This window comes from Uloborus diversus, chromosome 5 (assembly GCF_026930045.1).
Source record: "Uloborus diversus isolate 005 chromosome 5, Udiv.v.3.1, whole genome shotgun sequence".
Taxonomy (NCBI): domain Eukaryota; kingdom Metazoa; phylum Arthropoda; class Arachnida; order Araneae; family Uloboridae; genus Uloborus; species Uloborus diversus.
This window is the reverse complement of record NC_072735.1, coordinates 170085214-170110875: the sequence shown is the minus strand read 5'-3', so window position 1 is coordinate 170110875 and position 25662 is coordinate 170085214. Positions and strand designations below refer to the sequence as shown.

The window sequence follows — 25662 nt, the reverse complement described above, 5'->3', positions numbered from 1 at the left end:
AAATTTTTCTGAAATTGAAGCCCTAAAAAGGAAAGTTTAGATGATCTTTGGTGATGGGGATGGGGGGACATCTTGAATTTTTTCAGAGTTGAAGTTCAAAAAACGAAATTTTTGACTGCTTTTTTATTGCATGTAAAGCTTTGTAAATTTCGCTACAGCCTTGTTTAACATGGAGAAACTGTGGCTCAAAGGTATCCTGAATAACTACTGTTTGAAAAAAGGAATCTCATTGCTGCCAATCATAGACTAATAATAAGAGTAGACCGAGCTTTCACAGACTTGCTGATGAAAAAATTGGTTCATGGATATATCATGTGACTAGTGGGAGGCTTGGCGAAAACTTTGGCAGCATGGTTGCTAGATGGCAACATTATCTATAGTTTGGCACTCGACATACATTTTAAGACGTAATGTGTTTTCATTATAATTTTTTCCCAGGTGCAGAGATTGAACTGTTTTACTTTTAGTTATGCATTATTTTGACATTAGTAATTAGTTTTTGATCACAGTTTTCAGTAACTTTTATTTCATTCGGAACTGCTACGTCAGCGTTGGCATGAACGTAATGGCATAAACGTTTTGCGTTAACGCAAAAATGTACTAATCGGTATCTTAAATTGAAATTGTAGGTAAAAATCTTACCGTTTGCCGATTCTTTTGGGCGCTTGCATCTTTAATTGCTTAGAGAGTTATTGAAATTGACTAAAGAAAATGCACAGTACTATCTAAAACGAAAAACTCACTATATTAACAAAATATTTACAGCCTAGAATAACAAATTTACAAGTCGGACTCCATAAAATATCACTTCTTCCGTGTTCCATCAATTCTATTTATTTTATTTCTCGCGGGCGTTGATCGTCTGTGCTACGATCAACGCCCGCTGTTGCTAGGATATCCACCAGTCACATGGTTTGGTTTATGAGCAGCAAAAGGGTTGCCATAGCTCGGTCTACTCTTATTATTAGTCTATGCTGCCAATTCTAATGTGATGATTTTCGTTTTCCAGTGCTCAATCAGCTGGAAGAGCTGCTCAGCGACATGAAGTCGGACGTGAGCCGCCTTCCCGCGACCCTGGCCCGCATTCCGCCGGTGGCCCAGAGGCTCCAGATGTCGGAGAGGGGCATCCTCTCTCGCCTGACCGGGCAGCCCCAGCCCCAGCCGGGCCCCAACTCCCAGGGCCAGAGCCCTGCATTTGCCAGCACACAGCAACAGCAGCCCCAACAGCAGCCAGGTTTGTCCAAGTAGACATCTCTGTGTGTGTGTGTCTCCCCCCCGTCCGAGGGTCGGGGCCTCGAACCAAAGAATGCAGGGCCCGATCTGACCCCCCCTACCGAGCATGTGGCATGAGCGATGGATGTCGTTTAACCTGCCCGGGCACTTTTTAACCCCTCTCACCTTGTGATATATCGGACTGGCTCGTTTATAAATACGTGTGTATAGACAATGTATAGCCGGTGGAGTTTCGTTGCCTCGAGCAGTGGGAATACGTTTCTGTATTCTATTTATTAGTTCTGTAAAGGTTTTTTGTGAATGTTACATCAGTTTTTCATTTTTTTGTAACATATATCTGTATTAAATGATCATTTTTTTTTGTTTCTTAAGAGCATCCTTTTACTTAAAGCATTAAATATTTTATTCAAACAACCAGCAGTTCTGTATATGTTCCCATTTTGTGACATTTGATTATTTTAGGAATTGGCTTATTAATGCTTTTTGCATGTGTTACTTAACTTTTTTTTTTTTTTTTTCAGTTTTCCTACTTTCTTAAAAGCAAATGTTTGTATATATTTTTTATTGTTGACGTTTTCAAACGCATGTTCGTGTTGCATGTAAATTTTTGATGAAAGAATGTTTTTAAAATGTTGAACTATGTAATTTTTAGACTGGACAGTCCATCCAAACATTGTTTGAATGTATTTTTTTCACATTTTAATGGGAAAAGAAACATAATAAAAAGTCAAAACAACTATATTTCAGGAATGTCTTAAAAATTAAATTTGAAATTTATTTGACATGAAATGGTTTCAGTAAGTGTTTTAGTAACTTAAAATTTGCGTGTATTTTATAATGTGCTTTAAATTATCTCTTCATATATTGTATATAAAGTAAATAATTTAAAAAAAGATTGCAACATACAATAAATCTTCTGTCTGATTGTTACATTCAATTCAAAGTGCTCGGAGAAGAGGCGGGAAATGGGGTATCTATCTCGGTTATGCATATTTCTATTAAGTTCTTTGTATCTTCTGGTGGAAGCGGGATTGTGTTTTAATTATAAACTCTTTACTTAAATTCTATTCTCTATGGGAGGGAGAAGGGTATTTTCCCTTTATTCAAAACAGAACTGGTTACACTATTTTTATTATGATTCTTTCTAATATACAATTTGAATCTTTGCCAATCAAATAAGTTGCAAAGCAATCTTTGAGATGGTGAACGCCAGTGAACAATGGGCGGAGTGCCCTATTCATTCAAAAAAAATCGCTAAAACTTGTGATCTGTTGTTAAAAATCGAATAGTAAAATACTTCCAAGTCATATGATTATGAGACATAAAAAATCTCTGAGGTACATATGCATTTCGATTTGCAATATTAAGTTTTTGTGCTTTTTTTTTTTTTTTTTTTTTTTTTTGTAAGAACCCGGGTGCTTCCATTTGGTGGGGAAACTGGGAGTAAAGCCACATGAAAGAATGAATGTCTGCTCTAGAGGATATGTGATACCAATCCCAATCATGAACAAACCTACTTTGCGAAATTGTTTTGCGAAATTCTAATTTCAATACCCCTGGAATAAAATTTGACTACTCTTTTCTGTAAGTCTGCATACGTAATACTTGGGAATGGATAAGTAGCCTGAGTATTTATTTTGATTAACCAGGAGTTTATGATAGTACTATTTTTCAGGGCAGTTCTCAAAAGGTGGGAGCAAACACAGACCTCAACTTTGAAGCTTCAACACCAAATAACTTTCATTTTAATTAACTCAAAAATATTTGAGTTAAACTATAATACTGTATAGAGACAAGAATTGACATAAATTATGGAAAAAATGGTCTTCAAATGCCCTTGAAAAAATATTTTCTTTGCTAAAAGGCACAATTTTGGACATACCAAAACGTTAACTGAGCAAATGTACCATTAAAAAAAAAAATTTTTTTTAATTATTTCCATAGGCTTCAAAACAAATTTAAAGGTATGAATCTTACACTGAATAACTTTTTGTTAATATTTTACACAAATAACAAAAGTAAAGATAGATTATTTTACTTTGTAAACAATTTTAAAAAAACGTAAGTTTGAAATTTGATGTATGTCCAAAAGTGACGATCTTTACAATGCTATTATTTGAGAACTAAGTATATGATGTTTTCGTTTTAAAGGTATTTATCGATCCTCAGAATCAATTTTTAATTGTTTAAAAGTGTTTTCATAAGCTTTTATGCAGTATCTTAGAAGAAAAATGATTTTTTTTAAACATACATGTGAGATGTCCAAATGGCGTTACGATCTTGAGGACGATAATTCTGTCCGTTTATTCATAATTTTTGATGATCCACTGTCTTCTAACCTCAATAAAAAAGGTTATTATAATGTTATCTTCTTTAATCCATTGGTATTTTGCATAATTAATACGTTACACATTGAACAATACATAAATTACAGTAGAAACATGGCTGGTTATGTTCGTAACAAAAGCCATTTTGCGCTAAAATCTCCAAGCAAACCTCCATTGGCGACTACACACTATACGATAAGCTAAAGGTTACCAGAGGGGAATTCCAGTTTGACAAATGTAGTTTATCGTCAGCTGCACCAGTTTTGGTGACTTTATCACCTGCGCTAGCAATTTTTTTTTTATTTTTTTGAGTTAAAAAAAATCGTCTGCATTTGATTTGTAAACAAATATAAGTTGGTAATTTTCATTCTATCTTGAGATTTGAGAGATAGTAAGCCTTTTGAATTAACAACATGTTTTGAAAAAGTGCTTTAAATAATTTAATTAAGTTCTTTTATGGAATTTGTGTTGTATTTATATGCTTTTTGAAGTCATTATTGATTTTTAATACCTATTTGCAAAAGGATTTATTGCAAAGTTTAATGCTCACACGAGATTATGTCTCCTAGAAGTAGAACAAAAAGTGAGGTTCTCGTAGAAGTACATTCTAAGTTTGGAAAATATCTGCAGAAATGAAAGTTAATAATCCAGAGAAATACAAATGTTATTTAATAAAAGAAGCTACGAGTTTGTATAGTTATTTCCATGAAGCTTTTTTTTACCTTTCATCAACTTCTTCAAAATCATTCCAAAACTTTATTATACGTAAAGAGCAGTATGTATAGCCATTCAAGTACTTCATTAATATCCTCTTTATTATTAAATTTCAAAATTCAAAAAGTAGTAAATAAAATTTTCATTGGAAAAGTTAAAAATCAGATTAACAATTGTCTAAAATTTTGAAACTTACATTATGATGATGTCCAAAATCCGTTACCTACAGGACAACAATGTCCAAAATCTGTTACCTACAGACTGCTGATTTGATTTGCTAATTAACAATTTTTACAAATACCTGCTGTCTTTTCATGTTCATATATTGTGTTCTAGGTATGCATGCTGTAGAATAAAAGCAAAGTTGATGTCAAATTTGAAAATTTTTGAAATTGCTCAAAGTTAACTTTTTTGTTCCCACCTTTTGAGAACTGCCCTTCACGTTATCTAGTTAAGACATGTTGGATACTAAATATTGTGTGTTAAGACATGTTGGATACTAAATATTGTGTGCTTGGATGTGTTACTCTTTTTTCCCTATGTTTACTGATGATAGTGGTTTTGAAACTAAGAGGTTCAGTTTTATCATTTTAAAATTTTTAATAATTTATTTAAATTACTGTTACTATTTAATTAGATGCCTGCTTTTATTTTGGGGACTGAGTCAATTAAAAGTCCCTAGAACAGTTAAAGTACTTGTGGTATGCAAAGCCATTTTTGTTTTGAGTGTCATAAAAAACACATATCTCAAATTTAAGTATGGGGTAATAGGGAAGTATCAATCCATTAAATATTCCTTTTTTGACTATTAGAAATTTTTAAGACTTACAAAACACAAAAAAATCACCATTACAAAATTCAGATAACCAATGATTGATTTTTAATGAATTTTTAAATATCCCATACGCAAAAAAGTTGTTTTTTCTTTGAGAAAACGAGATTTGAATCTTTAAAAATGCATTATTTGGCGATTTATAAGGATTACGTCAGTTCTGAAGAACCTATCTGCACCACATTGTTTTTTCTGTCCCATTACAACTAAGAAAACTCTTCAGCACCTGCTGATAAGGGGTGTCCACCAAATAAGACGCAAAGAGCAATGATGTTGCAGGCAGTGTAATGACATCATAGTTGCTTGAACTTTGAAAATTGTCTAAAAAAAATTTCTTTTTGCACTGAAAAAGTTTTTTCACAAATCTGTACCTCAGAGCCAGAGGAACGTAAGTCACATTATGATAATTTTTAAGTAGTGAGGAAGAATTTTTTTTTTTTTTGCCTATGCAAAGGATGGAACGGGCACTCTTTTAACCTTGGTAAAAAAAATTTAAAAGGATATTTTTTAAAGAATAACGTTCACATGGCTCAATGCAAAGTAGGCTTTTACATACAGTGCACTAAAAAACAGAAAATTACAATTTTTGGACTTACACCAGTCTGGCTCTGAGGGACAGAAATGATGTTCATGTGTGTCATTCTATCATTTGAAAAGAAAATTACAAAATCAAATACTTCCCTACTCAATGACTAAGTAAACTCTGGATAATCTGTGAAATGGCAAAAACAATTCCACTGACCTTTTTTTAAATGAATATACAGGACGACAAGAAATTACTTAGATGCACAAAATACATTATAACTTTAATGCTAATAAAAATAACTTCAAAATAAATGTGAATGCATTATTTCTTCTAATATATTTTCAAAGTGACTTTAGCCTTAATGCAGAGCTTTTGATGTGTCACAAAATTTTCGGCTATGGGCCGCAACTCACTTATTGATATTTTATCCCATTCCTTGCATTACGATTGCTTTAGGGATGCCAAAGTTTAATGAGGTTTAGCCCACACCCTTGTCTCCAAGATGGACAAAACATAATCATCCATTAGGTTTAAATCTGGGGAATAATGGGAGCTATTCTTGAGCGCCAATGAAGTCCTCAAAATATGTCTTGCACCAATCTTGAGTGCCTTTAGCTCTATGTGCAGGTGCGGAATCCAGCTGGAAGATCCTTTTGCTTCCAAAAGAGCTGTTGTGACCAAGGTAAGACCAGGCCCTAATTTAAGTGTAAGCTCGTGAAGCCCGGGTTTAGGGGCACCCAAAAATTACAAACTTTTTTTACGTATATAAATGTTTTCAATTGTTTTGAACTATAAAATTTTGAGAAATATTTTTTGTTCCAGTGTAACTTTAAAAATTTAATTATTATTGCTGGCTCTGTTTTATCAAAGTTTACAGTTGAAAATCAACTCTCTCCCATTCAGTGAGACAATTATGAGGAGTGACAGCTCGCATATGGAATTTATTTGGTTTCTGTTAATTTACAATATTTCAAGATGTTTGAATTTTTGTTATTGTTAATGTATGTGAACTTCAAATTACAAATACATTGATACAGAAATTAAGCAACTTCAGAACTTCCTTTTTTGATGGGATGACTATACATGGCAGCCTATAGCCATGCAAATGCCAAGGGTGTCGAATAGCCAAAAATTTTGTATTGTGACATGTTGAAAGCTCTGCATTAAGGCTAAAGATGGCCACTTTGAAAATTTGTAAATACATTAGACTATATAGTGTATTCATATTTATTGAGTTTGATCGTAATATTTTCATTAGCATAAATTTTACAACATATTTTGTGTGTCCAAGTTATTTCTTGTCAACCCTGTAATTTTTTAATACTTAATATTTGGATTGAATTAATTTTTCCAAAAAATTGTCCTATTTCTTTATGATATTCGTGGATGGGTATTAGATTTTCTTAAAATAAAACTACAAACCACTAAGATAAAATAAAACTTGCGAAGTGTTTTCAACCATTAATAATGCTTCCTGATGACAAGAATCAAAATTAATCTGCACCTATTATGTTAATACACTTTGTCAATTGTGATTTTTCAAAACTTAATATCTGGGTCAATTTTGGTTGTAGAACAGTGATTGTTTTTAGTTTAAAATGTTAGTGTGTCAACATGACTGCTAGGACTGGAGGGTTACATGCATTTTATCTCTTGCTATTGGACTAGCTATTGGACGTTGATTAGGGTGGATACTCTGTATGTATTCGTCGCCTCAGAGCAACTGTAGGATATCTTAGTATTATTTCTGGGATTAGATGTCTTACTTTTGCTCTGAAGCGACGATATGTTACCAAGATAGATCAAAATTGGAAAATCTAGATTTTCACCGAAAATATACAGTCTTTCGCTGATGTCTCTGGTAATGTTGGCACTTAACAGGTTTCAAACTTTCACTGTAACATAAACGGGGTGATTCTAAATTGCTATTAAAAGTTTAGGTAGTGATGGTACCCTTTTAGGCGACCAAGAATTACAGTGAAACCTGTGTATGTTGACCACTTGCGGTGCAGTACTTTGGTGGTCAGGTGGTCAACTTATAAAGGGGGTAATGATTTTTTTTTTTTTTTTGGAATTCTTGCACCTTGACACCTTTTGTAATTCTTGCAAATGACACCTACTCTTTCTGTTTAATTCACTTTCATTGTTTAGCATTACTTTGAAACAATAATTTAAGATGTTATTCAAATATTTTTAGATATTATTTTTCCAGAATGATGTATAATGTGTCGTACAAATTTAAAGTTTCAGTAAATTGATCAAAAAAAAAAGCCTTATTGTTTATGAAAAGTTACTCATTTTATATTAATAGTTCCTAAAAATTTATAGCTAATCAAAAATTAGAAATTTTTCGCTTAACAATAGAAGAAAAACAAGTTTGGAGAATAAAAGGGTTCTTAGTAGTTTTCCCATGTGGTTAAATTCAAAAGGAGGTTTAGTTATGCTGCTGTTTCATTTAGTTGGTAAAATGCTGGTCTGGCATCAGAAATATTCTTGGAAAGCTTAAAAAAAAAAATAATAATAATAATAAAAATATTTTGCTAAATAAAATTTTAAAAAATAAACCAAGTGGTCAACTTACAAAGGGTTTTTTACAATACTCCAATCCAAACTTGGTGTTCATTAGTGGTCAAGATAGACAGGTGGTCAAGATAGAGAGGTGGTCAAGTTACAGAGGTTTTCCTTCATTATATAAGATAGGACTAATTCCGTGCCTGACAAAAGCGGTCAACATAGACAGGTGGTCAACTTACAAAGGTGGTCAACTTCACAGGTTTTACTGTACATGAATATATTAGGTCGCATTCCACTCTAAGAGGCAGAAAAGAGGAATATTAGAAATAATACTTGAACTTGAAATGTTCGGGGAAAAGCAAATGAATGACACTAAAAGTTGCAGAGGGGTCAATCAATGTCAAATCATCCAGGCCAAGACACTCACCATCTCAGATTTTATTTAAAGTTGCTGCGCTTGTTTATTGCTCTACTTTTTGATTTTTTTTTTCTGAGTGGGTTATCTTCTAATTTTTTGACTCAGAAACGGAGTAACTTTGACAGAAATTTACTCACAATGGGCCCTCTTTGATTTCAACCAAACTTTATGCACATGTTGCTCAAAGTGGGTTGACGCACCTGATAAAAAAAAAATAGCATGCCATTCACAAAGGATTAAATCAAAACACAATTTTTATTTTCAGTTAAAAAAACGTATATCCTGTAAAAATATGTTTATTATACTGAGTTTCCCACAAAATAAAAGCCAACACACATAAAAGAAGCCATAGCATGAGCATTTAGTTGTCATTCCAAAATAAATCCTTGTTGCGATTATCAGTAGTCAAAGGTATTTATTTTCATTATATATATTCTTGTTAGTAGTTTACTTCCTTTAACAAAAGTTTCCTCACGATACCCACTCTTTAACTGCAACCAAGTAATGTAAATAGGTACCTTTAAGTGTGTTTAAACCATAAACTAATAATAAGAGTTAACTCTTATTAGTCTATGGTTTAAACAGGTATTTTTTTAAACCTAAAATGTTTAATTACTCAAAAAATTTTATCTTATTTTCTTGTTTTCTGTAAGAAACTAAATTTAAACGATAACAAATGACTTCAGACGGTGGGTTTTATTTTTCATTCATCCAATTACATTAAGATCATTCAATGGCTTTGAAAAAAGACCGAGTGTTAAGCAGTCAAATTTAAATTATTTGCTAGAAGACTAATCCCTACCCAGCCATATTCATTTCGCAAGTTGCACCTAATAAAGTGCTTCAAAAAGGTGGATCACGAATGGTGGAAACGAATTGCCATGTTTAGGCTAAGGTTACAGAAAAAGTTATCTCACTGAAAGCTTTAAGTTTTGGGAGCTTAAAGTACCTTTGACTGTAAATAGTAATATTTTTGTGACTTTGAATTCATTAGTTTTTGTTCAGCACAAATGTAAACTCTTGACAAATGTTGTAGGAATTTAGGATGTCATAAATTCTGAGCAAAAATAATTCAAAAGCTCATACTTTGTAATTCTAGCATCAAAATACTTGTTTGTTACGTGTTAACAGTTGCAGAGCATAAATATTGATTTTGTAAAAAATATTGGCATCCAAATTGACCATAAAATTTAGTCTGTTTTCAATGCCCTGTTACTCAAGTTTTTCACCTTTTTATCTTCTTTTCGTTAATAATATTAGAAATAACTTATTTTTTTTTACTACCAAAATAGGTCCCCGCCCCCCCCCCCCCCTTTTTTTGGTGCTCTTTTAGATAAGCATGAAGAAATGAGCTCGAAATACTCTGTCGTTTACAAGAAAACCTCGTTCTACAATAGTGGTTGTAATGGACGCTGGTTCATATTGTTTTTACAACTGTTATTAGTCAAATAATTTTTTATTCCTCTTGTAAAAAGTTAAGTTTGCAAATTAAATATAATAGAAACAGATGAAAGGAAATATTAATCTGTCTCTAATTTTTTTTTTTTAATTTGCAAATTAAAAAAAAAAAAAAAGGTTTAAAAAGCTTTTTTTTTACTAATAATAGGTGTAAAATTACTATAAACTGGTTTCCATGGCAATCACCATTTGCTGGGAATTGTAGAAGCAGCTTTTCTCTTGAACGATAGACGATATTTCAAGATAATTTTTTCATTTAAAACACCATTGGGAAAAAAAAGGACCTATTCTGATGGGGGGGGGGAGGAAATCTTTTTTTTTTCTAATGGTACTAACGAAAATACGATACAAGGTGACAAAACGTGAGCGACAGCTCTTTAAGAACAGGATATTTTTAATATCGAGGATTTCGATGGCGACTTTGAATAATCATACGGTAGACCCTCGTTTTACGAAAGAGTTACATTCCACGAAAATGCCGCGTTAATTAAGATTTAGTAATATTAAAATAGGAGTTGGGTTCCATAGATTAAAAAAAAAAACTTTCATTTTGGTGATGAGTAATTTTATAATAAGTTTAATGTGTACTTATATCTATAGCTTTGCACAACATGCATAAAGAAAACAAATTAATTTAGTGTTTATAAAAAGGAGCTGGCTATGATAATCTTGGCATTTGGCAGTCAATCAGAATGTTTCTCTGTAGTTCTATGCAGAGCATAAACGCATCCATGATTACTTGCGCCATTTCCATGATAGAATCTTCCTTCACTAACAAATCAGAAAGATCATTTGCTATTGTCAAGGTGGTATCCGGACGTAATCCCGACAGTCGAAATATCGACAAGCCAGAATCCCGACAGCCGAAATCTCGACGAACCAGAATCCCGACGGGGTCGAAATCCCGACAAACCAAAATCCCGACAGGGTCGAAATCCCGACAGACCAAAATTCCGACAGGGTCGAAATCCCGACCAACCAAAATCCCGTCAGGGTCGAAATCCCGACAAGCCAGAATCCCGACAGGGTCAAATTCCCGACAAATCAAAATCCCGACAAAACGAAGTCTTGATTGTCCAATATCCAGGGCAGTAGAAATCGGAGTCGGGCTGACTTTGGGGTTGAGGAGTCGGAGTCTGTAGTCGAAGGTTTAAAATTTCAAGAGTCGGAGTCGGTCGTTTTCTGTCAAAGTCCACAACTCTGCCAGTGCTGGTGGAGTCGGACTGGTTTTGGAGTAAAAGAGTCGGAGTCGAAGGCTCTCCAACTCCTCAAACCTGCAAAAATCCCAATAAGGCCTAGAAGCCCCTCAACTAGTAAATTTTCACTACAGAAATTTCGAAAGAATGCTAATTCAGATTTTACTTCCTTTTACAAAAAAGGAAGTATTGTATTCGCAAAAAAAAATTCACTCCAAAATCGGCCTTAATTTCCATTTTGCTTATCCCCAAATGAATGTTGAGTTTTTTTTTTTTTCGACCCGACCACACGTGGATACATGCGTAGGAACGTACAGACACCCGAAACATCCATTTTGACGATCCTCGAGTTAATTACAACGATTTTTCTCGTGACGTCCGTATGTATGTGTGTATGTATCTCGCATAACTCCAAAAAAATTATGTCTTAGAAAGTTGAAATTTGGTACGTAGACTCCTAGTGGGGTCTAGTTGTGCACCTTCCCTTTTGGTTGCTTTCGGATGTTCCTAAGGGTTTTTTTACACCTTTTTGGAGGGAAATCATTGTTAATTTCAATGCTAACTTAAGTGGTGTTATAATTTGTCAAAAACTTTGAGATATATCGTCAAGCTTTCAGCCGCGAAGTTTTGTCGCCAGCTTGGCGACAAATTTGGCGGGTTTTTTTTTTTTCCAAATCTGGTTTTATTTTGACCACTATTGGTAATATTCAGAGAGTTGACCATTAAATTACGTTAAAATGTCCAATTTTGGGAAAACCAATCTGTATAAACGTTTTTTTGCTCCGGTTCGCAACAAAAATATTCAAAGTGTTTCTTTGCATAATCCAAGGCACTACTGTCATTAAATTGACGTAAAAGGTAGTCATGTGATGCACATATCAGCTAGTTATTTTATGTCCCGGGTATTTACATTACAAAGAAAACGAGCTGATGTGTGCATCACATAACTTCCTTTTACACCTATTTAATGTTACTTCCCCATTATTGCAGTTTTAATGTGATTCAAGAGTTAACTCTAAATATCAATAACAATGGTCACATTGAAACCAGATTTTAAAAAAAATCGCCAAGTTGGCGACAAAACTTGGCAATCAAAAGACTAAAGGAGTCTACGTAATAAATTTCAACTTTCTAGGACATACCGTTCTTGAGTTATGCGACATGCATACACACATACGCATATACGCACATACATACGTACATACAGACGTCACGAGAAAACTCGCTGTTATTAACTCGGGAAACGTCAAAATGGATATTTCGGGAGTCTATACGTTCTTAGGAACATATGTAATACTTTGCTAGTTTAGAATTTTTTTTTTTTTTTAAAGCTTGCTCATTATTCTCTTTATTTTTTTCTCTTGGCTGATCTTGAGGCGAACTAAGAAAAATTTTAAATTTAATTTATTTTTCATTGCTTATTTAATCACGCTAATTATGACTCTCGCAAAATGATTTAAAAAAATCAAAAAACAGAAATAGGGCCAGTTTAAATACATTTGCACCTGTACGCTAAATTTTGTCTGAAACCTTGCCTTACTTCTTGAGATAATAGCAGTCATAGTAAACGAGAAAGAATATCTGTTTGCGCCATCTCTTTGAAAGGATAAACACCAATAAAATGAAATTAAAAAAATCAGCACCTTGTGTTATACAATGTCTGCAGACCAAATTTTGTCTGAATCCTTGCATTACGTCTCGAGACATGGCAGTCACAAATAATGAGAGAAAAACGTTCGACTGCTCCGCCCTCCTGAAGCTATAGGCACCAAATTGAATTATCTGTACCTTCTAGGGTTTACCCTTTTTCTAAATCCGTCAATCACTTCTTGAGATACAGAAGTCTCGCATGACATAGAAAACGTCGCACTCCACCCTCTTGGAGAAAATAGAACCAAAAGACCATTCAGCACCAAATCACATGTGATTCCATGCTTTTACCAAATGTCATTTGAATTCATATTGAACTCTGTTTTGAAATAAAGAGATCACAAAAATAGTAATGTGTAATATGTAAACTATACATGTAATACGTGTAATCGTGTAATATTACATATATATATATATATATATATATATATATATATATAAATATTTATATATATATAAATAAATATATATATATATAAATATATATATATATATATATATATATATAGATATATATATAAATCCCGATAAGTCAGAATCCCGACATCATCAAAATCTCGATAAGCTCGAGAATCCCGATAACAAAATCTAAATAGAAACACTCAATTTTGCTTAATAAAAGCCAATTTTTAACTAAATCCTAGCCGCCTTCGGCGGGCGCCACGTCCTCGACACATGTTCAGTTTTTAATATAAGTTTACATATTACTTAAAATGTTCACTTCTTTTATACATATATTACATACATATATACACATATTACATATAATATATATAATATATATATATATATATATATATATATATATATATATATATATATATATATATATATATATGTATGTATGTATGTAATATGTGTATATATGTATGTAATATATGTATAAAAGAAGTGAGCATTTTAAGTAATATGTAAACTTATATTAAAAACTGAACATGTGTCGAGGACGTGGCGCCCGCCGAAGGCGGCTAGGATTTAGTTAAAAATTGTCTTTTATTAAGCAAAATTGAGTGTTTCTATTTAGATTTTGTTATCGGAATTCTCGAGCTTATCGAGATTTTGATGATGTCGGGATTCTGACTTATCGGGATTTTGACTATGTCGGGATTCTGGCCAGTCGGGATTTTGACCTTGTCGGGATCCTGGCTTGTCGGGATTTTGACCCTGTCGGGATTTTGACCATGTCGGGATTTCGACCCTGTCGGGATTCTGGCTTGTCGGGATTTCGACCCTGTCGGGATTCTGGCTTGTCGGGGTTTGGGCTGTCGGGATTTCGACCCAGACCCTGTCAAGGTATGGGGCTCAAAATTATTAATTTGAACATGTTTAGTTGCGTGTCATCGATGTCAGTATCCTCGTTGGTTTGTCCTCCTTTGTCACTCTTAAAATTTTATTTTTGGAAACAGCTCTGGAATCAATTGCATAAAATGTCTCCAGTGACCCAAGCTAAATTATTAGCACGCCAAAATGTAGTTTATTACGTGTAAACTGTAATCTTTAGGAACTTGGATTTTGAAAGAGGGGACAATTTTATCAGTTTGCATTGCCGCATCCGCTTAAAACCGAAACTCATCCGCTTAAAATATTTTAAAAAGGTGTCAAATCTTAAACCGCGCAAAACGAGGGTCTTCTGTTATCTTTTATCAAATCAATTTTGACAATAGAATTGCAAAGTTTAAGCTTTTCGTTTACTTTTGCTCCAGAATTTATGTCATCCTAAAATCAAGGTAAAAATTTCCCCTCCATACTTTGGCAAAAGCTAACATGTGTACTGTGTAAAAATGAATGAGCTCAACCCCCCCCAAAGATACTAGAATAAATTGAGAACCAGAAGTACTTGAAGCTCACAAAATTTTAGGCTCTCAGTGGGACAAAAAATTTTGCAACCTTAGCTTAAACATGACAATTCGTTTCAGCAGAGTTTTTCAAGCTTATTTTTTCATCCTCATCTGAAAGAACACCATTGGAGAAAAAGCAACCTATTTGGACAAGAAAAAATCTGTTCTTTAATGGTACTAACGAAGAAAAATTCAATGTCAAAAACTTGAGCTACAGCAAATTGAAATCAGGCTGTTTTTCATTTGTAGGATTTTGATGGTGAATTTGGATTACAATATCTTTTACAAAATCAATATTTATGCTGCGTAAGTTATATATTAAAAACAAGCATTTTGACAATAAAATTACGAAGAGCTTTGGATATCCTTGTTCAAAATTACAGGGGGAAAAAAATTCCTCACCGTGCTTTTCAAGAGTTGACATGCGTCCTCGCAATAACTAATAAGCTCAAACTCACAAAAATATTAGAACGTACAGTCTGACTACTGATGAGATGTGAGGAGGAAAGGCAAACAACTGGTTTAACAAGCAGAAATATATCCATATATTAGTTTTCAGCGATGCCAGCTTTTGCAGATGTCTGTTGGCCTCTAAATTAAGCAAAATCACATTGAAATTAATGGAGCACGAGCCTCAAATTTTTTATCTCCCCCCCCCCCCATACAGATAGAATTTTCTTTTTTTTTTGAGCAATCCGAATTGCTTATTATCCTCACTTGACCACTGTTGACGTTCCGGTTCCTTTTTTAATAGTCCCACGTAATGATCATCTCTAGTAATATATAAGGCAACACCTCATCCATTTTGTAATGCATTTCAATTGTTAAATATATTTATTTCATTCTACACAAACTATTGAATGGAACCACCTCATTGTTGAAAAGTAAAAGATGCACAGAATCCTGTTTGATAGATTTTTAATTTAATTTATGTGTGATGTTGATAAATTTTGATTGATTTTTATAATATAATGGAGTCAAATTTATATACGAAAGTAGGGAGTTGGTTTATACCTTCCAGACTTCCTCTTACCTTAGGTTGGTTTATACCCTATAGTTTTATCATGCTTCGACGAACACTAACCGATGAAGAACGAGCTATCGCACTACTAACATGCTAAGATGCTGTCACGATTCGGATGGCGAAAACATCTTTTGAATGCAACTTGCCAGCATTCAAATGAAAAACGTCTATCGCCAAACGCAAATCCTTTTTTTTTCCTTTTTACTTTTAAGTGTCAGGGTTTTTAATTCCCCTGAGATTCCTATTTTAAAAAATGTATTTCTGTTTTTGAGCAGTGTCAGTGATCTTAGTTAAATATTTCCTTCAAATAGCTATCAATTCCTTTTGTAAAATAAAGAAGAAAATTAAAATAACAAAGAACGTGAAAAGGTTCTTTTATTTTGTTACTAGAAATTCGCCTGTCAAGGAAATGACAGTTAAGTGCTTCTACGTTTGAACGAAGCCATTGCCTGTTAGGATATATTTTGACAGTTGAAATTTTAACCCTAATTCCAGTGGATAAACCCTCAACTCCAGTACATAGCATTTATTCTCGACTTTTTTCGTTTCTTCATTCTAATAAAATGAGTGTCTTACCAGTAACTAATTAAGTTGCCGGATCCAGTTCTGCCTTTGTCAAAATAGAGCATTTCCTTGCATGTCAAACATTACCAAAAAAATATCAAATTATCATGCCGGGGCGCGAGTTTCATTGCTGATAAGGTCACGAGCATTACTCGATCGTTCTCTATCAGAGTTGGCAAAAACCCGGGTTTTTTTTAAAAAGCCCATGGACCCAGGGTTTTTTGGGTTTTTTTAAAAAAAACCCAACTAAAGCTGGATTTTTTAAAAAGAAATGAGGCTTTTTTTGTCTTTTTTTAGGGAAAGTGTGGGGTGCTTGTAGCATATTGTAGCGTAAGTATATGGGCAAAGCACAAAAATTGTCTTGGGGTAAAAAAAGCTGGAAAATTCAGCATTTTCTGAAGAAAAGTAAAAAAGAGGACAAAACCCAAGAATGGTGAAGTTTCAGATTTTCTGGTTTCCATGATTACCAACAGTTAGGGCAAAGTTATTTCTCGAGTGATAAAATCTATAGTTTGTTTTTAATTCCTTTTTTTTTTTTTTTTGCATTTTACTTTATTGTATTTCATTTTGTCATGCAAAACTACTGTAGAACCTCAAGTAGTTTAAATCCCTTTTTACTGAATTCCAGCTTAATCAAGACATTTCTTTGAATTTTATGTTGCCTGTTTTTTTATTTCTGTGTACAGAGTAAGAAATATTAAACTTTTTCGTAAGATAATGAAAATACCGCACAGCGCACATCCTATTCTGTTTTCTGTCCGACTGTTTGTAAAACCTGTTAATTGCTAAAAAAATATATCTTGCTTATTCGAGATTTGTGATGTGTTGGTTTGCAGAAAATAATTCACATGAAAGCCTAGTTAGAATAGTTTCCTCTGTACAATCTACAAATACTGAAAAAATCAAACGTTACATGGCTTAGTCAAGATAATTTGAGTTATTTATTGACCAGTTAAAGAAAAAAGTTAAATACATTTATTTAAAATCTTGAAGTATTTTTTAATGCCGTTAAGAGTTAAGAAATACTATTAAAGTTCAAAATTCATTTTTTATGTCCATTGTGTGTGGTAAGAACAAATAAAAAAGAAGTTTAAATTGTGTAAGTACTTAAATTAATTAATTTTTTAAAAAACTTCTACAAAAATTTTAAAAAACCCAAAAGTGGGCTAAATAATGCGTTTTTTCAAAAAAACCCATTGGGTCCAATCCGGCCAACCCTGTTCTCTATCCTCCTATCTACATAGGAGTGCGCACGGGGGTCACCAGGGGTACCATGGTACCCCCATTAGCACATATAAAGGGAAGTTAATACATAAGTGGCTAAAATTTTACATTTTTAGGTTCATTAATTTCTTACCTCATACGCTTTAAAAACTTTTTTACTCACAATATTTGAAAATTTTCCTCAAGCGAGGAAGTTTGGGAGCATTTCCTAGCATAATTTCTACCTCCTGGTACAGTGGTACCCCAATTTCTGAAGCCCTGCGCACGCCTGTGCGTATATATAATAGCTAAGGCCCTATATCTATATAGCGGCTCTAATAATAACTGATGATCGAGTAACCCGCATGTTTCAACAATGAAACTTGCGCCCTTGATATGTTTTGGTAATGTTTAACATGCAGGGAAAGGCTTTATTATGACAAGGCTGAACTTGATCCGGTCACTTAACTGTTTTACCGGTAAGACTCATTTCAGGGTAATGAAGAAACGAAAGAATGGTCGACAATGAACGCTATCTACTGGGGAGTTGAGTGTTAATCCACTGGAGTTCGAGTTACTATTTCAACTATTAAAATATTAGTAAATAGGCAATGGCTTCGTTGAAATGTAGAAGCAACTTTTACCCGTCATACCTACGAGCGATTTTCTAGTTATGTAAAGGATGATTGTTTTAGTTTATTTTGTTTTACATCCACTTTATTTAAAAGATGTTAACTAGAACCAATTTTAAGGGGAGAGGGGCGATTAGCTCAAAAAGGTTGAGAACCACTGTCTTAGATCCTCAGGATTTGGATCTCGGAAGCTGAAAGTCTGCATAAGTTGGTTTCAAAGGCATCTCTATAAAATTTCATCGAATTCAGGGATGATCGGGTGGGAATGACTCATACATAAATAGACTGAATTAAGTCTAATTTGTGAAAATTCCCCAGAAAATTGAAAAGGGGTGCAGGAGACGAGCCCTAGTGAACTCCATGCAAATCCAGCTCTGGTTACCAGCAAAAGATATATGAGCGCATAAGGCGCCAAAGAATTTCAAGTATCTTGATTGGTTATCTTGACGAAATCAAACGATCATATCGCTCAAATAAATTTTAAACAGTGGAAAGGATGTAAAACAAAGACACTAACATTAAGAAAAACACGGCAGCATCTAATTTGACCGCACCCAAAGAAGTGGAAGAAACCATTTTCTGATGTGATGTCAATGCAAAATTAAAGTGAAAATTGATAAAAATACTAAATATGAATTGTCAACAGAAATACAATATCTATCTTGTACAATCGGTATTAAAAGAACATCCGAACTCCAAACACAAATTTTGCGTCCATAGTAAATTTTAATCATTAAAATATTGCACCAAGAAGAGCAATAAATTTTACAAAAGAACTAAATAACTGCACCAGTTGCGCAGCGAAGGGGGGTGGGGGTGAAGACACCCCTCACAAGCATTAGTTTTAACATAAATGCTAATTCTAATACAGTACCTAGTTTATGCACATGAAAGGGCTATTTTGATCAAAAAATTTGATTCCTTTCAGAATGTATTTGATCAAAAAATCCCCTTCAGAAGGTATTTTTGATTTAAAAAAAAAAAACCCTCCAGAAGCTGTTTCTGGCTACACTAGTGAACTGCACCCTTAAAAATGCATTCTCAAATCTTAGGAAAATTCTGTCGTGGTTGACAAAATGGCTTCCCGAAGAAAGCTCCAATTAAATTTTTTGTCTAATTAAGTTAAATTGGTCAAAATTCCGTGAGATTTGAGCAGAAATTTATGACGAAATTTGTCTAACAATGGAAGAATCCCCGAATGTGCTCGATGCATTTCTGAGTGTCTGAGGATTTTTAAGATAACCTAATAAAAACCCTTCAAAATGCTTCTGATTTAATTCTTGATGATTCCTATGTAAAACGATACCCTGAATCCAAATATGACGACAGTTTTCCTTCTACCCGTCCCACTTTTTTTTCGGTTTTCGACAGTTTCATAACCATTATTTTTATTTGGAGGGGAAGGAAGCTTTATACGAGTTTTTGCCATTAACACTCTACTGAGGTGCAAAGATCAAAAGCATGAACATTTGGAGCAAGTTGGGAGACTCACGGGGGTATCCCATCCCCCGGTATATTAAAAATAAAAAAATCACCAAAACCGAAATTAAAATATTTTTTTTAATTTCGGTTAAAAAAAATTTCAAATAAAAGTTCCGAATAAAAAAAATTTTTTTTTTTGGTCTAGGGGTTTGTTTTACAATTTTTTCACGAATTTTCAATATAACACCAGAGTATAGGACTCGCTCTTATGAGCTCCATGTCCGCAAAATTTTTCACGTTGAGAAAAATAGAAGAAATATTTGAAACACCACACTAGACTGTCTCTAGTGTGGTGTTCGTCAGAATCGCTTCCCGTATTATTTAACTTACATTCCCAGATAGAATTACGACATAAAATGAATTTAGATATGCTTATGAAGTATCGTTAATATATTTTTTTTCTTGGGATGCACCGGCTCCATTGTTTATCACTTCTTGATGTTGTGAAAAGTAAGGGGGCAGTGCATCCCCCGATGTATAAATATTCATTAATGCTATTATTATAAGCATACTTAAGATCATTTTTGATCTTTATACTTTTGATATTTTTTTTATAACGGGAAATTTTTTTTTTGGACATGGGGTTCATAGGATTGAATCCTAATACTCTGGTCTTAAACCGAAAAATAAGTGAAAAAATTGTAAATCAAATCTCTTTGGGGGGGGGGAGGGGTAGATTGGTTTTGGTGATTTTTTTAAATATTTAAGGGGGGAATACCCCTATGAACCTCCCCTTTGAAGGCTCATGCTTTTAAATTTTGCCCTTCTCTTGCTACTCAGAAGAGTTAATGACTAATATCATGCTCTCTTTCCCTCCAAATAAAAATAATGGCTACAAAACTGTCGAGGAAAAAAAACTAAAGAGGATACCATTTCCAAAAAGTGGGACGTGTAGGGGGGGGGAACTGTGGTCATACTGGGATTCAGGGTGTCATTTTACAGAAATCGGGAAGAATTACGTCTGGAGCATTTTGAAGGCTTTTTTGTACAGTGTTATTGTATCTTTTCTTAAAAAAAAAAAAAAAAAAAAAAAAAAAGTTTCATGAAAACTATCACACATTATGGTTTAAACATAGAAGGCGATAAGATAGGAAAATCCTGAACTTCGTCAAGATTGAACGATGTGTTAATTAAGAGGCACATGAAAAAAGATTATCTTAGCATTTGTAATTGACTTGCAAATTTATATAGGAACTTGAACTGCTCTGACCTGCGAGCAACTCTTTTTTTTTTCTTTTGTAAACTTATAATTTGTGACATGTGGCGAACGAAATTAAAATGAACATATGTGTAACAAACACTGACATAACACAGTACTAACCTAGACTGATTATCATATATTGAGGAAAAATCACAAAAAAGACGATTACTCAAAAAGTTGCTTATAGAATTTTATGAAACTTACCCACAACATACAACACTTGAGGTATAAAGACAATTATGGTAGCATATGAATTAACACCTGTATAAAATAAAAAAAATCAAAGGTGTCAACTTGCTATGGGAAAAGTACCTTTAATGTGTAATATGATCCCCCTAGAAGCAATACTGCGATTTGCGATGCTGTCAATTATGTGATATATCAGTCCCATAGAGAACGAGAGCTACTGCTCTTGTAAAGCAGTTGCAAACTTGACAAGGGTCTGATGGGGCGAATTTAGAGCAGTTGGACATCTCCCTAAAACATCCCAAACGTGCTTAATAGGATTCATGTCCGGGGATCGAGCTGTCTACAATTTGCGCCAATACCTGTTGAAGAATGAAGATAATCGTCATCTACAATGTAAAGCCTAGCGAGGCTATGATGTGCTCTTTCGTTTTCGTCCTGTCACTGAAAAACATAACCTATTGCCTCAGCATAAGGGTGCACATAAGCATCAAGGATGCCTTCTCTATAAACCTGAGCATTCACGGTTCTATCTAAAAGACATGTAGGTTTGGGCGTCCACCCAAAGAGATGCCATCCCAAACTGCCTCTTCCTTATGCATCTCTGTCATGGATGTTTGACGCATGATAACGAGTTCCAATTTCTCTGCATATCAAATACAACGCCTACTATCGATTTCCAGACTAAATCTGAACTCATCCGTAAAGAAAACAGCCCTCCGTTGATCAAGCGTCCAGTGGACATATTGTCGTGCCCACTGCAGACGGTCCCTCGTATGGCGTGATGTGCGCTGTATAAAAATAGCTGTTCGCTTTGCATACACAGATCATCTTCGTGAGGCCTTCTACGAACGGTTGACGTTAATGCCAACCTTCCGGTGGCTGCAGCAAGCAGGGCCGCCGACAGCTCAACCGGGCCCCGGGGCAAAAACTGACTTGCGTGCCCCCTCCAAATTTTACAACAACAAAAAAAAAGAAGTAAAAAGAAAGAAAATGTTCGTTTTAGCCGTGATTTCGTATTAACCGTGATCGTGTGTGTGTGTATGTATCTAATTTGAATTCTGACATTTTGAATTCAAATTATGTTTTTCGCAATCACGAGTTGCAACAGAACCCTACTCATTGGTGGCTATTGTTTGTTGCTCCTGTCCTCCCAAGCCTGTCCCTCCTCCTGGGCGGTTACGTGTATGTGTGAGAGGAGTGTGTATATATGTGCGTGTGTATCTAGGACATGGACGCCACCGCCCAGGAGGAGGGGATTTCGGTGGACAGTGCTGCTAGTGGAGGCCCAGGACTAGAGCAGCAGTTCCTGCATGAGCCGGTGGACGGCGGTGCAGCAGAGGCTCCTGGTCCATTATGAAAAAGGAACCGGACATCAAGGACGTTCAAATGAAAACAATAAGCAATCGTGATTGCTCAAAAATCCTTTTGACTGCCCTCATTCCTTATTTACATTTCAGTAATCTCAATTGCACCTTCTATACCGCGATATCTGCTTCATAGCGAAATGGGAAGATTGGGCGTCGAACATTTTGGGCGCCGGGAACATTGGGCGCCAAGCATATTAGGTGCCGGGAACATTGGGCGTCAAGTATACTAGGTGCCAGAAATATTGGGCCCAATGTGCTCGGTGCCCAATATTCCCAGCGCTCAAAATGCTCGGCGCTCAATCTTCCTTGCTCCTTAGTTCTCGGCGCCCAATGTTTCCGGACGCCCAAAATGCTCGGCGGCAAATCTTCCTAGACCGGTTTCATGCCACGAGTCAGTCAAGGGCGCCCAAATAGGGGGGCTCGAGCCCCCCCCCCCCCTTTTAAATTAGAACTTTCTTGCTTTTAGTACTTTTTTCTTTGCACAAATGTAAAAATATTTCTTCTCCATCCCTTTTAATGAATAAGTCATTAAAACTGTCTAATTTTAATGACTCTAATCTGTCCTGAAATTGTTTTCTACGGGAAAAATATCCTGCTAAACCACGGGGAAAATATTTTAGCCCCCCTTGCAACTTTGCATATGGGCGCCCATGGAGTCAGTGTACAGTGGAGAGACGGAATCGTATTTGGTAGTTTTCTTTATAAAAAAAATTAAAAAAAAAAAAAAAACTGGTTGAATAAATAAATAAAAATCATTAATAATGTTAAACAAAAACTTCCACAATTTCAAAATCTTTGAAGTTACTCTTTTTTTTTTTTCATCGCGCAGTCAAATTTAGAAAATTGCGTTAAGCTGAGAAGAGAAATAACCACATGAAACTACAGTCAAAAGTGTAACAATCGTGAAAACCTCCTCCCCCGGAAAATGTTCGATTCTATTAGTTCTAAAATTGCAGTTTATACGAACACTGGTAATGTTAGGAGGAGGAGAAGTTCAGAGACTTTTATAAAGGGTTGAATCTCGTAGACTCTGCTTTTGAAATTTCTCGAAATTGAAGCCTTAAAAATGAAGTTTTAGACGATTTTAACGGGAGGGAAAGGGAAGGAAGGGGGAGGGGTGAAAGATCAATGATGCTCTCTAATTTTCAAAAATGGAAATGAAATATCCTAAAAATGCCCAGTTGTAGACCATCTTTGTTGAAGTTTTGGAACCAGAAGAAGTTCTAGCAACCTTTGTCCTGGATATTTTTGAATTTCAGGTCCTAAAAACGCAATTATAAGCCTTCTTTGTAAACGTTAGAGAAAAGGTATGAATTCGGAGCCTCTCCGACGGAATTTTTTCGGAATCGAAAATCCAAAAACGAAATTTTAGAAGTGTTTTTATGATGTGGAGGGAGAGAGGATTGGGGGTTCTACCAAGAATTTTTTTGGAAATTTAAGTCGGAAAAAACAAAATAGATTATCTTTGATGGAGAAACGTTACAGGATTTTTTTTTTTTTTTTTTTTGAAATTTAAGTCCTAAAAACGGATTTTTATACGATCTTTAAAATTATGTGAAGAGGACAGTAGGCACTCCTCTGAAATTGTTTTTTGATTTTAAAATTCTAAAAACCAATTTCTCCGCTATTGATGAAGTTAGGAGACGAGATGAGATTCAGGACTCTTCCCGGAATGTTCTCAAAATTAGATCCTAAAAACGCAATTCAGGACATCTTTCAGGATAAGCGCCGGAATTTAGAGAATCTTCCACAGAAATTATTCGAAAATGAAGTTCCAAAAACGAAATTTCAGACGGTTTTAAATGAGATTAGAGAGGTGAATTCGGGACTCTTTAGTGGAAATTTGTAGGGATGGAAGTCCCTAAACCAAAATGAAAGATAATATTAGAGGGTGTAGTGGTACCAGGTACTCTAAGGGGGGGGGGAGGCTGAGCTCAAATATTGATACTACTCTATAATGATGCTATTTCCCACTATGTATTTTAATTTTCAAACTATGCAGTAAAATATTTTTAAATGTAGGAATAATGTCGCGACCCACAGGTTGAGAACCCTAGCGTGACGTCACCCAACCATGTTCCGGGCCCGGATAAAAGTAGGAAAGAGCGCGCTGTTGGTCATGGTGGTCCCGCTACTGGTGGTTATCCTTCCCAATAGAAATGTCTCTGCAAGATAGCCCCCTAAGGAACTGTACCACAAGCACTTGATGCTGTGAACATGCAGATGTTGAATAATGGGCTAAAATGTTGAAAGAGAGATCTTTTTGCTTTTCCAACACACCGAAAAGAAGTTCAGTTAGCATCATATACTTTGAAAACATTTTTTCCCTCCCTCTTTGAGGAGGCGCCCAAGCCCCGGAGATGTTGCCCCTGCTGTCCCCCCCCCCCTCTAGGCGGCTCTGGCAGCAAGGTAGGGTCTGAGATGAATTGGAGTAGCAGTTCTACGCCTGCGTGCACATAACGTCAAATCTCGGTCATCGATGCTCGTCGTAGCCGTTGACCGTCCTTGGCGGTCAACTCCATCGAACGCTCGAATCTTAAATTAAACGGGCAAAAGCGTAGCTTACCCATTATGCAACTGCAACCATTGATTTCCAGTGGGTGTAATGCTGATTGCATTCTCGGCGAAAGTTTTAGCGCACATTCGCTTTTCGGACACTTGCCAGTCTATTCAATTGCCCATGGAACAGGGTTCTCATTGTGTATCTAGTTAATACTACGTCTATGGTAGAAATGCTGGCCACCTGCATACTTTCTTTATATTTTAGGGCCCTGCTTACTGCTCTCCAGCAATTTAGGAAGAGATTTTCATCGTACTAAACCTAGAAATTGAGTTAACTAAAAATGGGCAAAAAATTAAGATATGATCAGCTTGTAAAGTTTAAGGATAGCAGCAGGGCCTGATTACTGAATAGGCCAAGGCCTAGGGCCCCCGCTTTTTAGAGGCCCCTAAATGCCCAAAACTGTTTAAGAAAAGCTAATTGTTAAAATTGCTTGTATTGACTACAGAGGTGCTCCGAAAAATCGTTTGTCGTAGGCCCCCCTGATGTCTTAATCGGGCTCTGGATAGCAGTATACATTTAGATTGTACGAACAAATTATCAATGATAGAAGTATTCATCGATATTTATATACTGTATTACGCGTAGATTTTTGAATACAGGTTTTCCAAATACAAGTGTTTGAGTTAATTTTTTTGCTTCAGATGTTATCAAGAACTTTGAAAACTTGTCTATTTCATAATTGAAAGCAGAGATCCCCTGTGCCATAGATTTCCGAAAACCCAACCTAGTCT

General features: G+C 34.9%; 1 protein-coding gene across 5 annotated transcripts in view; it reads left to right on the top strand.

Annotated features, from left to right (window-relative positions):
* The window catches only part of LOC129222406 (chromodomain-helicase-DNA-binding protein Mi-2 homolog), a 105065-nt gene that overhangs the window by 56952 nt on the left and 22451 nt on the right, over positions 1 to 25662 (top strand). For all 5 annotated transcript variants that reach the window (XM_054856916.1, XM_054856913.1, XM_054856915.1 and 2 more), the window contains one exon: positions 1010 to 1234. In XM_054856916.1, the coding sequence (XP_054712891.1) occupies positions 1010 to 1234 (225 nt within the window). The remainder of the gene's footprint in view (positions 1 to 1009; positions 1235 to 25662) is intronic.